The sequence below is a fragment of the Periplaneta americana genome, chromosome 3 (genome assembly GCF_040183065.1).
Source record: "Periplaneta americana isolate PAMFEO1 chromosome 3, P.americana_PAMFEO1_priV1, whole genome shotgun sequence".
Taxonomy (NCBI): domain Eukaryota; kingdom Metazoa; phylum Arthropoda; class Insecta; order Blattodea; family Blattidae; genus Periplaneta; species Periplaneta americana.
In genome coordinates, this window is record NC_091119.1 from 207,320,188 (window position 1) to 207,337,416 (window position 17,229).

Here is a 17,229-nt window from a genome sequence, read left to right on the forward strand (position 1 = left end):
TTACATTTTGGATCTCTTTACTTTTTGGACCTGTGAAGCATTAAGATCAGAAGAAACTACAGTTCAAAAGTACTGGAAAGCACGACTGCTAATGGCTTCATTGCCAAATGCAAGGCACTAGACAACAACAACAACAACGTTTTGGACATTTGCTGCTTGGACTAAATTTCTTGGACGATTTTTACTTGGACATTTTTGACTGGACCTTTTCTGTCTGCGGACATTTTAAATTGAACGAAATTACCTGTAACTCATGGTTATCCTTCCTGAGCAGCTGTTTGTAATATTTCTATTGTTGATTTTTAAATTGCTATAATTGTCAGTTGCCATTTAATTTAAGCAAGAGCGTTCATTGAGTGTTATGTTGTTGTAGCAAAATGTGTCGTCAACATATAACTATGCACATTTGTATTTTTCTTTTTGGTAGTTTCATGGTTTTTGTAACATAACTGAAAGTAGTTATTCATCTGAACATTGTAACATTGAACAGGTATGTCCATTACCATCTGGCTATATAAGTTGCATAAAATAGCAAATCAGACTTTAGCTAATAAAAGTTTTTTGTTCTAAGAATTAATTTTACACAATGGTGCTTAAAAAACATTTTTACTATAAACACAAAAAGTTAATGTATTAATTTCACACCTCAAATTAAGGTATTTATTGCATTAAGACTTCATTTTACATGTTCAATTACAATACAGCATGCTACTAGTAACTTAGTTTACCTGCACAAACTAAACATGTGAAACCCTGCCGGCAAACAAAACAATTCCTGATTCCTTGTCCTGGATCAAAAAAGTGAATGGATGGTCGGCAATGAATTGCGGGGGAGACCTTGGCATACTGCGCAGCATCGTGATGACAGCTGGGAAGCAAGGACACACAGACACATAAAATCTCACGTGTTGTTGTGTGAATCGTATGATGAAGTTAGTCTGAATTCTTGCACACATGAAGTGGCTTTCAGACAGTGGTAGTCCGCAATTTAGCACATGTAATTATTTCCAAGTATGATTTTGAAGCCCTCATACCTTCGAAATTAAAAGATTGACGATATCTATCAATTGAATAACATACTTCACTTCAATTTCTCTTTTTCTGAGTAGAAAGAAAACGAACAGCACAAGCAAAACAGATCAAATTCCACAAGGTTAAGATTTACTTTCAGATAATGTAGCTAAGATGAGAGTTGTAATATTTATCAGACAAATTCATGAAAATAAAATTCCTAAAATGTTATTTGCAATTAAAGATAAGAGCAAGTCTCGTTGCTGAGAACAACATAATTATAATTAATTGATTAACTAGCGGACTTACTAGTGTTAATTATGTAAGATTTGTGCGGCTTACAGCTGTTTCAGTGCTTCACGCACCATCCTCAGAGCCTACTAGATCTCTGCGTCATCTCGAACTTCTCTGCCTGTTATGTGGGTGTGTTTGATTGTTGAAATGTGTTGAAGAGTGGAGTCAAATAGTGTGTGTGTACTGAAATTGATCTGTGTGTTGAGAATTTGATTGGGGTGTGTTTTAGTGTGTTTGTATATTTCGTATTGTTCTAGTGTGTTGAGTTTTTGGTTTTTGGGTTGTATGTGTAGGATTTCCATGTCCGCATTTATGTTATTGTATGTTAGGTTAGCATTGGTTATGTGATCGGCGTATGTAGATGTATTGTGTCCTCTGGTTATTGCTTTAATGTGTTCTTTGTAGCATGTTTGGAATGATCTGCCTGTCTGTCCTATGTAGAACTTATCGCAACTATTGCATGTGAGTTTGTATATGCCTGTGTGGTCGTATTTATTTGTTTGTGTTTTTTGTGTGTTGAGATGTCTTTGTAGTGTGTTTTCTGTTCTGTATGTTATGTTGTATTTCTGCCTTCTGAATGAAGATGCGATCTTATGTGTGCTTTTGTTTTCATATGTTAGTGTAGGCTCTGATGATGGTGCGTGAAGCACTGAAACAGCTGTAAGCCGCACAAATCTTACATAATTAACACGAGTAAGTGCACTAGTTAATCAATTAATTATATTCAAGTGTTAAAAGTAGTGTATGCAAGATTCAAAATGGAACATAATTATGATAAAAGATCTGAAAATGAAACAAGCACATGAATCTGATCCAAGGTGGCTAGTGGTGATAGAAACAAATAGCTATGGTGCTGCCATGTGCATTCAACAAAACCGGGGTCTATACAGAAAACAGACAAACATTGTAATAACTTGCCACACTCTTTAGTCGTGAACAGTAAGCATTTCGTGTGAATGCTGTGGAATGGATGCAGTTTTACCAACACTAACTAGATTAAACTAGGATTAGAATACGAAGGAATATGAGAGAGAGAGCTAGTTGCTGTCTAGCCAGTGAGCAAAGCCATGTTGCCATGCTCATCCACAGTTCAAATCTTTCGTTGTACAAATTAAAACATATAACAAGTTCAGGAGGATATGGTTGTACAATTGGAAAGTTCACAATATTCTGAATAAGATTGCACAAGACACCAGCTGTAATCCGAATGGTTCCCTAGTTATCACTTGTAGACTAAATAAACCTACTGTCTCGTGTAAATGCAGTTCATGGGTTTATCAAGGATCTCAGTTTCAATGCGAAGGCTGTGTAGTGACAGTTCAAGCATGTACTTTGCTTAATTTTATTTGCGTGTAAAACAATACTTTATACTTCATTATTTCGTATATAATGTATAGCTTTTGAACTCACTTTTATTGCATGTGTATATTGAAACTAAAGTAGTTACTACGCCTCTAAGCAAATCTAGTACAAGTGGAACTTGCTATGTACGTATAGTTAAAGGTAGGGTGATACACAAATAGGTTCACACCTGTGGAGTAACGGCTAGAGCGTCTGGCCGCAAAACCAGGTGGCCCGGGTTCGAATCCCAGTCGGGGTAAGTTACCTCGTTGAAGTTTTTTTGCGGGAGTTTCCCCTCAACCCAATATGAGCAAATGCTGGGCAACTATCGGTACTGGACCCTGGACTTATTTCACTCTCATTATCACCTTCATCACTTCATTCAGACGCTAAATAACCTGAGATGTTGATACAGCATCGTAAAACAACCACTAAAAAAAAAGAAAACACACAAACAGGCAAGACATGTGGTATTCAATGTGTACAATTTTTTCAAAGAACTCTCTTCTGAGGAAGTGTGTAAAAACACATCATTTTCTCAGGCCCAGTTACTTATTGAAAAAGCATTCAGTGCCTCGTATTCTCTCGGAAGGAAGAAAATCTGGTGAAGTCTGTGGCGGATTGGGTGTGAGGCGTCACACATGTCCAAAATTACACGAAGAATATTAGCAGAAAGAAATCACATGAATCTTCAAGACATAACTCATACACTGACACCAGTGAAGAAGGAGAGGTGCTGGTAGTTCCTCTGCCTGATGCTTCCCATGCAAATATGTTGTTTCGGATAATGATAATTATTTTAATTCATTTAAATTATGCAAAACACCCACATTACATTTATTTCTATGAGTGTACCATAATTATTATGCTTTCGCTCTGTCAATTGGCTTGTTATGTAACTTATCTTATTTTTGCCCCTCTCTCTACTGCCATATTCCACTCTGCAATCGGGCAACAATGTGCTGTGACTGCCCATACATTAGACAGGTCCATATGCCTTCTAATTTAAAATTTAATATTGTGACAGCGAAGTGAGATTCGAACTCACGACCAGCAGAAGGAAGTGCAAGGCCGGCCGGCGTGGAGGTTGCGCGCATCTGCTTCCTGTGGCATGTGCTGTGGCTTAGGGAGTAGAGGGGAGAAAGGGGAAAGAGCGACCGCGGGAGAGTAGAGAGGGGAGCAGCAGCGTGACAGATTACTCTGGAAGCCGAATCATCGAGTGACGGAAACGACCAGAGATCGAAGGTTCGCGAAGTGTTGCCTAGCAAATAAAAGAAAACCAGCCTTCGAGAGGAGCCATTCATTCAGTCAGTAAGCCAGCGTTGTTACAGTCAGTGAACAGAGCAAGCCAGCCAGTCTTGTGTACCGGAGTTCGACTTGAGTGTGCGTCCGCAACTGTGTCAGCATCCGAAGGCCTGAGTTCGAGTGCAGTGGACCGCAGTTGGAGGGACCTGAGTTCGAGTACAGTGGACTGTCTCTGAAGGTCTGTGGTTCGAGATACTGTGAACTCGAGTGACTGAGCTAGAAGAACTGTGAACTGAGAACTGACAGTTCTGATTTGTAAATAGTGCTTTGTGAACATTAGTTAAAATTCACTTCATTGTTGTTCTCAATATTCCAAGTAAATTGTCATTGTCGTCTGTGGAGTGCAATAACGAATACTGTGTTACTGTGTGGAGAGCAAATCCCATTGTTGACGGGAGAGAAATTAAATTGTAGAGAGTGAAGAGTTATTGTTGAGTTGAAATAAACTTACAATATCTTAAGGGAACTTAGCTTCTCAAAATATTGGAATGCAAGCTTTGATAAACTTAATATCGAAGTCAATCATTGTATTCATCAAAATAGATCTTAAAATTAGGGTGCATCTTATAGAATTGAGTACAAACACAAACATGCCCTTTTCCTTTGTCCCTTTCCAAAGACTTATGAGTGAATTTTTCAGACTTCTAAAAGATCAGATGATGATGATGATGATGATGATGATGATGATGATATAATAATAATAATAATAATAATAATAATAATAATAATAATAATAATAATAATAATAATAATAAACATGAATTACGTCTGAGTAGGCCTGCCTGATTCGACCTCATCTATAGTCCCTTCAGAGGTTTCCCTTTCAGCCTGAAATCTCTTGGTTTGTATTCTAGGCATTCCATTTCTATTGATACTCAGGCCATGTCAAATCCAATTAAACTACATTCTTGGATTTTATTTCTTTATTCAGAAGTATAAGCAGTCATTTTCACAACTTACTAACATCTGATAACATCAGTCATTTGTTCTGTTATTTTAATAGCGTACTATATCTGTATCTTATGGAGTATTTATCACTGTAGAATGTTTAAAAAATAATACATTCCTTGAGAAAAGCATCTAAAAAAAATAGGTCTAAAAAATTCCTTCTAAAAACAACTCGTATTACAAATCTATTAAGTAAAAGTCAATTTAAAATCAAACAGGAACTACAAAACATCTGCATACAGAGTGTTAGGGAAGCAAGTACAAATATCTGAGTAACAAAGGACAATGAGAAACTAACGTCAGCCTACTCGTTTGCTGGCTGAATTTACTGCTAAGCAAAACACTGCAGAGCAATTTTCATTTCATCACTTGAGAAATATTAGCACTTCTTTCCCTAACACACAGGTGTATAAATACCTACATAACAATTTTCAATTAATTTTAACGTCTGGTCCCTTTGACTGTGACAGCCAGCCACACAATTTACGTACCCCACTCATTTCCATGCAACTCAGTATAAACCAGACATGCGCAACACGTCAACACCAACCAAACGGTCAATCATAGCATATATTTTCGATGGCTAAGAGCACAAAAAGTTGTATGTACAAAAAAACCAAAGAAAAAAAAAAAAGAGTTATTGGTGCCGATTGATTTGTCTTGGTGTAATCTGCATTCTGGACAAAGATAGTATGTTCCTCCTAGAAGGAAATACCATAAAATGATAATGACAAGATAAAATCCCATGATTCACGGCTTTCAAAAATGTATTTTTCCATTTCCCATAAATAATGTTTTATGGACATACAACCTTTGTATTCATACCCATCGTTCTGATTGATTACACAGTCCAGAGAAATATAAGTTATGAAAATGTGAATGACTGATGTTCTCTTATGATGCAATGCGATTTCTATGAGATTCCTGATAGAATACATTAGCCATTCACACTTTTCTTTCCTTAATCAGCTTAAAATGAACTGTGAAGGAGCCCTCATCTCGTTGTAATCACGTGACATACTGCATTACTCACAGACTACAACGTAAGTGAGTGAAACTGAGACAAAGTTGAGAGATTCCTTGTCTCACTGAGCAGCTGACAACAACAAAAACAGTTTGATGGCAAATGAAAAGGGCAAATTCTTCACATGGCACTTCCCACCTTATCCTTCGTACTTCTGTTTTTAAAAGAAAAGAGACACCAGAAGATCTTATCTCATCTTACTACATAATTTGTTTCGCCTGCTAATCTTTTATTTTAGTTGTCTTTATCCAGCCCCTTGAGAGAAAATGCAAGAAACTACAAGCCTGTTTAGCAATAAACTAAGTAGGCTTCAAATTTTAGGGACGGCAGTGTCTTGGAAGAAATGGAAATGTCTGAAATATTATTTATAAATTTACTTAACAGAAGAAAAGTTGAAAGATGTTTAAAAACTGATATCTTTTAAATTTCAAGTTCCAATTCCCTCCTTAAAATAAACTCAGCATTAAAAGGCCTATTTTATTCCACTGCTTATAAAGGATGAAAAGTAGAGGGGTAAAAATTAAAAAAAAAAGGGTGGCAGAATTGTAAATCCGCCACTGCTCCTGTGTTCTTTCTAATCTCCTTTAATTTATAAATGATGCCTCCAGTTAGCTAAGGTATGTTACCTTTTCTAAATTACGTTTTAACACTTCTCAAAAGTTTGAAGTTTTAAAGTTTTATGTTTTAATGACAAGCGTTACAAACTGAACCTCAAGAAGAACATATCATTTGCGGTAACAGATGACACATGCGCCCCTAATAACGGTAATACAACCAGCCTTATGCTTCACTGAGCTAACTTGTTACTAGTGCAGGCATATTGGTGTGATTTGACTACATAATTCATTCTGAAAACACTTCAGAACTAAACTTTATAAAAGTGAAGTTCTTGTCTTAATCACTACCAACATTTGCAGACACCAACCCTTCACAGGAAAAATATCAATTTTCACAATTCTTCATGAAGTACAACCTGTTCTATGGGTACCAAGAATCTGCCTAAAAACAATATTCTATGTGAGTGTTTGTCATGTAGTGAGAAAACAAATGGATGATCTGCGATGAATTCATAACTCTCTGCTTCTATAAATGCACGTTTCGCTCTTATGATGCCAGCTAAAAAGAAAGAGAAAAACAAACTAATAGCAATAACCCCAAATACGAGGGTTCGGGTATAAGTTATGGCAAATATTGTAATTGTAAATTTAATATTAGTTGTAATTATAATTTTAATTCTATTCTTAACATTGTAGTTGTAATTCCCTGGTAGAGACGAAGAGAAGGCCTGATGGCCTTATCTGTGCCAGGTTAAATAAATGAACACATTATATCATCTTATCATACAGGGCTAACAGAATTCTACCTCGTGGGTGTCCCAACCTGAACAGGGTTCTTCATCATAATCAACTACATAGTAGGCAGAGGTGCAAAGGGCTACACATCAGTACGTGTGATGTTCGTTAAAACCTTCAGTACAATGTGTAGCAATATCAAGATTTATTCGTCATTAATTATCTCTGTATTTTTTACAGATACACAGTGGTACTAAGAAAAGTCCAAAAACTGCCTATAATCACTCAAATTGTGTTTGTATGTGTTTGTGTATATGTGTGTAATACAACACCTGCACACATTAATACAATCACCTTACTTACTCACTGGCTTTTAAGGAACCTGGAGGTTCATTGCCGCCCTCACATAAGCCCGCCATCAGTCCCTATCCTGAGCAAGATTAATCCAGTCTCTACCATCATATCCCACCTCCCTCAAATCCATTTTAATATTATCTTCCCATCTACGTCTCGGCCTCCCCAAAGGTCTTTTGCCCTCCGGCCTTCCAACTAACACTCTATATCCATTTCTGGATTCGCTCATACGTGCTACATGTCCTGCCCATCTCAAACGTCTGGATTTTATGGTCCTAATTATGTCAGGTGAAGTATACAATGCGTGCAGCATTAATACAATCACCTACAATTTTATATTTCAAAATAAAACTATATTATCTTCACTACATTTTCAGAACACATTCTGAACAATATTTACATTTTCATATTACAAACTGACAGAATGTTTATTTAAGCCCATGTGAAGTCTTTAAATTTTATGGCTCTCCCTTATGCTTCCATAACATCAACTCTGTATGCATGGCATACTCTAATCACTTTGATTGTACTAATCTGTTTAGACATCATCATCATCATCATCATCATCATCATCCAAACAAGTATAAGGCCCAAGGCCCAATACGGTCTCAGTGAGTCATTCTCAGTCCATCTTTTTTTTTGGACAGCCTAAAGATCTCTTCCCTTCCTCACCATTCCCTACAAATACTTGACTGGTTCAAATCCGGAGAATTTTCGAGCTAAGGCAAAAGACGACTGTTTTTCTCACAGAAAGGTTTCATGCTTTTAACAGTGTAACAATTTCCTTCATCATTCATAACTATCATTTTTAAATCTGAAAATGTAAATTATTGTTCAAAATTCGTTCTGAAAATATAGTTGCATTCTGTATATAAAATTGCAATAAATGTATAATTAAAATGAAGTACAGTATTCGAAAAATTGTAGGTGATTCTATTAATGTGCCAGGTATTGTAACAGCAGGCATTTCGAGCTACCATTAATTTGATTACACATACACCTCCAAGAAATGCACATCACTGCACTCCACTGGATTGCTAGGCAACAAATGGAATCTCCTTCAATGTCGGCCATTAGAAGAAGACATCAAACGACCACTTCATTCCCGATATTCTGTATCTCCTCTCCCTTTCAATTTTGATAAATTCAACAGGGGCGAGAAATGGAAAGTGAATTTTGTCTTCAGCCTGTACTCTTAACACGGACCTGCAGATGTATTTCCCTCCAGAAGAAGAACTTCTGCTTCAATGTCATCATAGTCAGTTTTAAGCCACACACCTCACAAGATACACGACCACAAGGACGACCACATACATTGTAGTACTGTTGAAGTAATGAAACTGCCAACTGTTCACATATTTTGAATCCGTAATATTAAACTATAGTTTGACAACTTCAAGTGAAACCCCGTAAAACACGCCAACTTCTGGAATCTCTCTCTTTCTTTCTTCTCTCCCCCTCGCTCCTCGTCATTCAGTCACCAATCACCACGTAAATATCTGACAGGGTGTGTGTGGGCATCGCGACCAATAGAAGAACCACTCTCCAGTATTACCACAATGACGGATTCTTCATTTTTGCCTCGACTGTCGGCTAGGAAGGTTCCATTATGCTAGCATTGCAGGCAACTAGTCAACCTTTTAACGCTTTTGTTAGCAGGTTTGACAAACTGTGAGTGGACCTGCAAGTACATAGTGCATAGTGCTCTCTCCCTCCCCCCCGTGCTTTCTCACTTGCTCCTCCCCAAGACAGCCAGCGCTCACATAGTAACTCGGTCAGGGTTTCAGTTCGATTTGTCAGTCTATAGTTATTAATTATTCATCAAACGATTCCAAACAATTCTGTTAAAAATGTACATTTGCATAAGCATAAGCAGATAGACATCTTTACGAGAACCACTCAACTGCTTGAATTTTTTTTCTTTTTTTGGGTGTATTAAAACCTAAAACTCATTTCCTCAGTACTGCAATACTTTCTCCTATGAGAAAGTTAAATAATTTTACCCCCAATCCAAGATGAACTCCAAGACTTCTGCTTGCAGGTACAAACAGCGTGCATGCTCTGCATTATCATGCAAATACAGATGGCTGAATTATCGTATCGACTTCCACTGGTGCTTAAAATTAAATCAGCTTCACACGAGAAGAAAAGTTCATATGCAAGAAACAGAAACCCAACAAAACAAACAAGAAACAACTCTGTGCAGCACACAACTCACCAGTAGCTGCGGCAGCCTCACTGCCCTCTTCGTTCACCTCGATGAACGCCTTCTGCAGCACGTTGCTCACGAACAGGTCCCTCGCCCCAGATATCCCAGAGAAGTCAGCACGCGACTCAGAGAACATGTCAGTCATCCCCATCTGCATACACAGACAAACAAGACTGAAGCAGTTCTACAAAAATCTATTCGGATTTTCGTTGGCCTGCAGCACGGATACACGAGTATTCTGAGTAAGATGCTCTGTTATCCACACAATACCTATGCTTTCATGCTACAGACATCCTAGAAAGACCAAGTGGAATTTGTGGTAGATAAACATGGTGTTGGACAGGCTCATATTTAATATTAATAATCATCATCATCATCATCCAAACAGGTATAAGGCCCATGGCTCGTTACAGTCTCAGTGAGTCATTCTCGGTCCACCTTTTTTTAGGACAGTCCAAAGATCTCGTTCCTTGGAAAATGTATTGAAGCATGGCTTTTGGAAATCTATTACGATTCATTTGTTGGCCATGGTTTTTCCACTGCACTTGTTTATAAACTGTGAGACTGGTTTTATTTGAAATTCTTGCATATCCTCATTTCTTTCAACATAAAGCATATACACGATGATCTGTTTGGGTACAGATAAAATAAAAACACCGTAAAACATTTATTTCTTGAAACTTTATGCATACAACACTAAAAGACAGGAGATTCCTCAGAGCTCAACATCACACCCCTTGCGCACCCTGCACAACTCATAACAGTGATGCAATTCAACCCATGTCCGTTGTAACATAAAAGGGGTGATTTGTTGAAAAGCTTGAGTAATTTCTACTCTCAGATCATCAATGTTCCTGAGTTTCTGTGAATAGACAATGTCTTTAACAAAACCCAACATGAAAAAGTAAACGTCGGGAGAGGTTAGATCTGGGGAGTTTGGGAACCAAGCCAAGAGATAGCTGCTTCTCGTACTGGGTTTCGCCTGCGACCTCCTGCATGTTTTTTTAACACAGAAGCTGTTTCTACAAATATTCGATACCACAACATTAGGGAATCATATTTAGGTACATTATGCACACCATAATCCCGGGAAATTCCCTTTGAACTGTTTTAGCACTCTCAAATTTAGCATACCAAAGAACACATTGTGTCCGCTGTTGATTTGTAGTAGCCATTTTAATCATCCATGATTTTCATTTGTCCTTTCAGATTATGCATTGTTGATTGTCATACATGCAAATCCCATCTTTTAATCATAATATAACCTGCAAGAAATTTTTCCTACGATCATAATAGCCTTATAATAATAAATTAGTATTATCCATACCTAAATGGATCAGACTATTATAACTCGAAAAGCTGGAAGATGCTTTAAAAAAAAAAGCACACAAACAAACAAACAAACAAACAAACAAACAAACAAACAAACAAACAAACAAACAAAAAAAAAACAAAAAAACCACTGAACCATCATTCTGTATGCCTGAATTAACTTAAAAAAAAGTTTTCATCTATTCCTACGCTATAAAACTCAGAACTGAAGTTTAAGGATACAGTAAGGTGACATTTCAATTTTTTTAACCGTTTGAGCTACAATAAAATTATAAAAATTTGACACATATCCTGCTACATATCAAAAGCCTCTGTACAGAATTCCATCTCATTTGGCCCATAATTATATTAATTAACATTTTTAAATTTAAGTTGCATGTGGAAAAACCACTACTATTCCTACAAATTTCAGAATGTTTACCTGAAATTTGCTCCACATACCTTTCAAACTCCCTGCCACATAACTTAATATTTATTTCTTTCAGATTATTCTTCAACAGCTAATAAAAAATTGTTTTACATAGTGATATACAAAAGCAGACAAAAATTGTGATATCTAGCAGAAAAAAAAAATTTCCCAAAATCTTGTGGTTTAAGGAAAATCCTGCTATACCGTTAAGTAGACCCACAAAAAATCATGTACATAGTATAAAATTTGGAAGAGTAACATTTTTAGTAAAGCAATATGTAAGAAAATAATAATCAAATGGAAAATACTTAGTTTAGAAATTTGAAGTGCCACCCAAAGCATGCAACCTTTTAATTAAATGTCGATTGAAACAGCTGATTGTAGGGAACATATCTGCATGAAAATGTTCAGACTGAACCATACACAATTTTTAATGTTAAAACGTAAAATCGGATTTAATAAAAAAAACTGACAAAATTTGACCTTAGTGTACCCTTAACTCACCTTCTGGAGGATCTCGTTCAAGTCTGTAGTTTCTTCCAATTTGAATTTTGGCATTGTTACTTCCACTTCCCTCACAGGCAGGTGCTTCAGTATTTCGGACAAATTGGAACCGGCCAATTTCTCCTCCAACTTGGAGATTCCATCTACGTCATTTGGCAGAATTACAAACATGCTGATGTCCTGACCCTGCGAAGATAAATAATCACAGTAAGCAACACGTATTGGAACTGGGAGAACAACAGGAGCCGGCAGTGACTTGCCTGGTAGGGCATCTCCAGTATCTTGGAATCCAGTTCACCAGACTCAGTGTAGCCGAACTTGGCTTTCAAGTGCATCATGGGAACTGTCTTCTCCTCCTTGCTGTTCAGATGGAATGGTCCTGGCCTTGTGCGTGCTGCATCAAACTGCCTCTTCCAGAATCCTTTGAAGTAGATGGCGTTCACCAGCACCAGGCGTGTCAGATCGTTCAGCATCCCTGTAATCAAACTCGTTCCGTTTTAATAGCATACAGCGGAACACAGTTGCGTGGGCACAATTCTCTAACACAGTAAAAGGCTATCGGCCTGAGTAAGGATTGAATCAAGAGGAAGTTCAAATGAAAAACGAGACTTTAGAAAACTTAAGACTAAAGGTACAGTAGGGCAAAAAAAAAACTGGACCGACCCTTGTAGTTGATTTCAGAGTCTTGTTCACTCCAGAGCACTATAGACTGGTAACTAAGACTTTCGTGGTTCGAATCCTGCCTGGGAAGGAAACTTTTTTTTGTTCCTTATTCAAATTTATTCCCGATACTTTTCCATTGCAGCAATATTTTACTACTTAATTAACTTATTATGAGACTTGAAGGGTGCGGTCTTTCCCCTCTGTTGTTTATTATATATATGAACCATATTTTATACATTTGGAGGCAAAGTCATCATGCTGGAATTCAAATTAATCGAAACACAGTTCTCGATACACTAATGTTTGCCGGCGATCAGGTTATTATCGCTAAAACAGAGGATGCTTTACAAAGAGCCATTTATAATTTGCAAATAATCGCCTCTGATTTCAATATGGAAATCTCAAAAGAGAAAACAAAAGTCATGGCATTTTCGGGAGAGAACCCAATTCCAAGTAAGATCATGATAAATAATACTTTAATTGAACGTGTTAACTCATTTAACTATTTAGGTTATAACCTCTCTTACATCACTGATGAAGATACCGGTATGTCAAACAAAATATCTAGATTTATAAAAATCACTGGCGTCATTAATGCCGTCTTCAAATCCTCCCATGTTCAGAAACATACAAGGCTAAAGGTATATAAAACACTAGCTCGACCGGTCCTCACTTACGGTAGCGAGGCATGGACAATCAGAAAAGCTGATGAGCAAAGGCTGACGACAGCTGAAATGAGGTTCATGAGACGAACAGCGGGATGCTCTTTGCTGGAACACCGTAAAAATGTGGACATATTGCAGGAACTCAAAATAGATCCTATAGTTAATTTTGTTCAACAATATCGACTTCAGTGGAAAAAACATGTCGAAAGGATGGATCGCACTAGATGGCCTAAACAGATTCTTACTTATGTACCAAGAGGAAAGAGGAAATTGGGAAGACCACGAAAGCTCTGGCATGAGACCGTAACAGATCCTGTAGGGTCTAATACGTGAGGGATATGATGATGAATTAACTTATTATTCCCAGATAGATAGATATTTAATGCTGGAGAATTTAAGAAAAATGTATAGCAATGTCAAAAACAAAATATACTAATTAATGTTAAAATATTCATCAAGTCAATACAGAGGATTTGTCTTCAATTTAGTCTTGAGCGACCTTTAATTGAAAAGAAGATTCCTTTATATAAGAAGGTGATCTATTATAAAGTCTTATTGCAACCGTATCAAAACTGTTTTCAGTAATACTAAATTTATTCTTGTTAGGATAAATATTATTTCTATTACACGTGGAATAATCATGTAGGTAACAATTAGCAGTTGAATTTAAAACTTTTTTCTTCACATAAAGAAGGCAGCTCAAAACATATAACGAAGGCAAGGTAAGCATACCCAACTTCATAAAAAGTGGTTTACAATGCGATCTTAGAGGAGCTCCACAAATGATCCTTACAGCTCTTTGTGCAAAATAAGAAGTTTAACAGTCAAGCTATGATTCCCCCACAACAGGGTCCCATAACTATGAATAAAAGCATAGTAAATCGTCAATAAAGAAGTTGAAGCAAGACTGTGACTTAATAATCTTAAAATAAAAATACCTTTACTAATTTTATTAGCAATAGAATTTATGTGCGTACGAATTTTACCAGCAATCGAAAAGTATTGGGAATAAATTTGAATAAGGAACAAAAAAAAGTTTCCTTCCCAGACAGGATTCGAACCACGAAAGTCTTAGTTACCAGTCTATTGTGCTCTGGAGTGAACAAGGCTCTGAAATTAGCAACAAGGGTAGGTCCGGTTTTTTTTTGCCACTACTGTACATAGTTAGTGTAAATTAAAGTTATTTGTGTAAACGTGTACAGTACTGCAATGAATGTGTTAATGGTGGCACTGCATACGAGAAATGTGAGGTACATCATTACATTTAAAGAAGTGCAGCTGACGCAATCATATGAAGAGTACTACTTATTACTAATTACTACATGTTGAAGAGAATTCACTGCCCCAGATGTCAGTACAGATGCCCAGAGCTGAATTTTGACACAGTCAAGATACTATGTTTTAGGCCTATATATACCATAAAACTTCATTTATACGTTTTGATGAAGGTCTGAAGAAGAAAAACACATACATGAGAAAAATCTGTAACTGAAACATTTAATAATGTCTGAAATAGCATTTGAAATTGTATGGGGAAAACAAGTTACAGCGACATAGTAAAATTTTTACAAGAGAAATTTAGAACTTCATTTTTGGTTATATAATACAGTACCCATTTAGGAATATAATTTTTGGTGATCATTTTCACGTGTCAATTGTGAACTAAGTTTATAAATACCTAGCTGACTCGTTTCAGCCATCTTCAGGCTATTTATTGAAAGAAGACAATCATTTGATTAAACCCTCATTTCCCAAATGACAACCAATGAATCATATATATTTTTCAAGCAAAGATTCTGACGTACCTACTGCAAAATATCGCCAACTAGAGTGGAAGGAGAACATGTGTGCAGTCAAACTAGTGTCAAAAACTGTTTCTCAGCATCAGATATGTGATCTCCACCAAAATCTTTGCATACATTCTCTGTGCAGCCCACCTGGCGGGATCAGATCCTTGATCTTGTCTCTCGTCTTCTCCTCCACCCAGCTGTTGATGATTTTCCTTGACCCCTCAGAGTCCGCGAAGTTCAACTCTTGGGCTCCCGACAGGAATGACTCCTCGGCCACAGCCCTGTATTCTGATAGAATCTTGTATTTCTCCTGTGTAAATATCTTGTTTGCAATCTCCAGAGTCATGTTTTCTGTACTCTGAAATAACAATTTAAAGAATCTCATATATTTTCTCAAACTTAGGAAATATTTATCAACAGTAATCTCACTAGAGGTTTTGATTTATCTAGAGAAAATCAAAACTCGAGTGGGATTTAATTGACTATTACACGATTAGAAGAAAGTAGGCTATATAAAGATTAGAAGTAACGAAGTGTACAGTAAAATATTAATTGGCTTACGAAAATACAACTGTCTTCAAATGTATTATTGCATCATCTCAACATTACGCTAGATGGCAGTAGTGTTTTATGATGATGTTTTCTTGTTACCGGTATCAGTTGTGCCAACTATGGAATCATCATTGAACTCTGTGGACTGTTACTAGTCAAGAAGGCTTTGTTGATTCAGTTTCATTTTTATTAAAACATTTGCATTCCACTTCAATCATCCGGATCCCAGTAATCAACGTCACTTGACAGATGATTTTCAATAAATATTAGTATTAAACAATCTCTGATACGTGACTATCCATAATATCATATAGCAGAAGCTATAACAAACATAACCTAATAATATAAACAAGTGTTAGAAAAGTTTTAATTAGGAATGATGAAATAAACAAGAAACTTTTTAATTAACGATGATGAAATAAAAAATAAACATGGATAATTTTAAAAGAAACAATTATTGAAAGTACAATTTTCAAATTTGAATGTTTTGGTGGTTGGTGGTTCAGTTGATGTTATATTGGACGTGTGCGTAAAAGAAGTGAACTCGTTGATGTACATGGTGTATCCCTCAACTTATTCAGGATGTCCGAATGGTGCTCTTCATATATGACCAGTGATCTTTATTCATTCTTGTTCTTGAATGCCAAAATGCGAGTCATATTTGAAAGTGATGTGCATCAACTGGAGTGGTTTGTAATTTTCTGTTTTTTGACGGCCAGACCAGTGCAGTTTGAAATGTTGGCAAACAAAGAAACAAATGCTAGGGTAGTGATAAAAATAAACAAATGCTAGGGACGCGATAAAATTAAACAAATGCTAGGGACGCGATAAAATTGTGCGATAAGCAGCCATGATTGGTTGAAAGACGTCCTTTCGTGCCGTTTTATTGGTCGAAAGTAGTGTGACGTAGTAAAAGTGTAATAGTCATTGAAATATACAGTTCCCTCATTACCTGACTCATACCATGTTCAGTCTGGGACCATTTACTGCAATGCAGTGCAATAGAATGACACAAAAGGACAGAATCCAATCACCAGCAATCTACTGGGATACAAGAAATAATCACATCTAATGAACGTCATTGGAAGAAAAAAAAAAAAAAAAAACACTTTTGTAACGCATGATTATGGAGAAGATGTAGTAGAAAATATAAGAATTGCACGGGAAAAAGTAAAGCTATGTTTAAGAAGAGTACAGACTGCACTTTTCCCATTGCTGTTAACGAATGAGTTCGCACCCTTTCAAAGACTGGTTCTATCTTTGTCTTCAGTTGGAAAAATGGGCGAATTCTTACGAGTCACTACAAACAGCTCCATTTTTTCACTTGAAGACGAATACACAGCCATTGTTCAAAACACTGTGAATTACTTATTCAAGAACAGCAACAGTATTTCTTCTTAAAAACGCACCATTGCTTGCTTCCTCCTGTAGATCAAAGCTATGATTTACGAATTAATGACAAAATTCTGTGCAATGAAGAAACTTAAAACTAATACAAAGGTTGTTCTAAGAAGGAAGAATTACGTCGAGAGAAGA

At 36.6% G+C, this 17,229-nt stretch overlaps 1 protein-coding gene across 19 annotated transcripts in view; it reads right to left on the minus strand.

Annotated features, from left to right (window-relative positions):
• Positions 1 to 17,229, minus strand: part of LOC138696980 (leukocyte elastase inhibitor-like) — a 108,053-nt gene that overhangs the window by 52,864 nt on the left and 37,960 nt on the right. For 11 of the 19 annotated variants that reach the window (XM_069822541.1, XM_069822545.1, XM_069822536.1 and 8 more), the window contains exons 4-7: positions 15,289 to 15,499; positions 12,284 to 12,498; positions 12,024 to 12,209; positions 9,788 to 9,929 (exon numbers count right to left, since the gene is read on the minus strand). In XM_069822541.1, coding sequence (XP_069678642.1) covers positions 9,788 to 9,929; positions 12,024 to 12,209; positions 12,284 to 12,498; positions 15,289 to 15,499 — 754 coding nt within the window. Of the gene's footprint in view, positions 1 to 728; positions 869 to 4,856; positions 7,040 to 9,787; positions 9,930 to 12,023; positions 12,210 to 12,283; positions 12,499 to 15,288; positions 15,500 to 17,229 lie in introns of those variants that run through there. The other 8 variants (XM_069822548.1, XM_069822547.1, XM_069822550.1 and 5 more) reach the window with 2 other exon arrangements.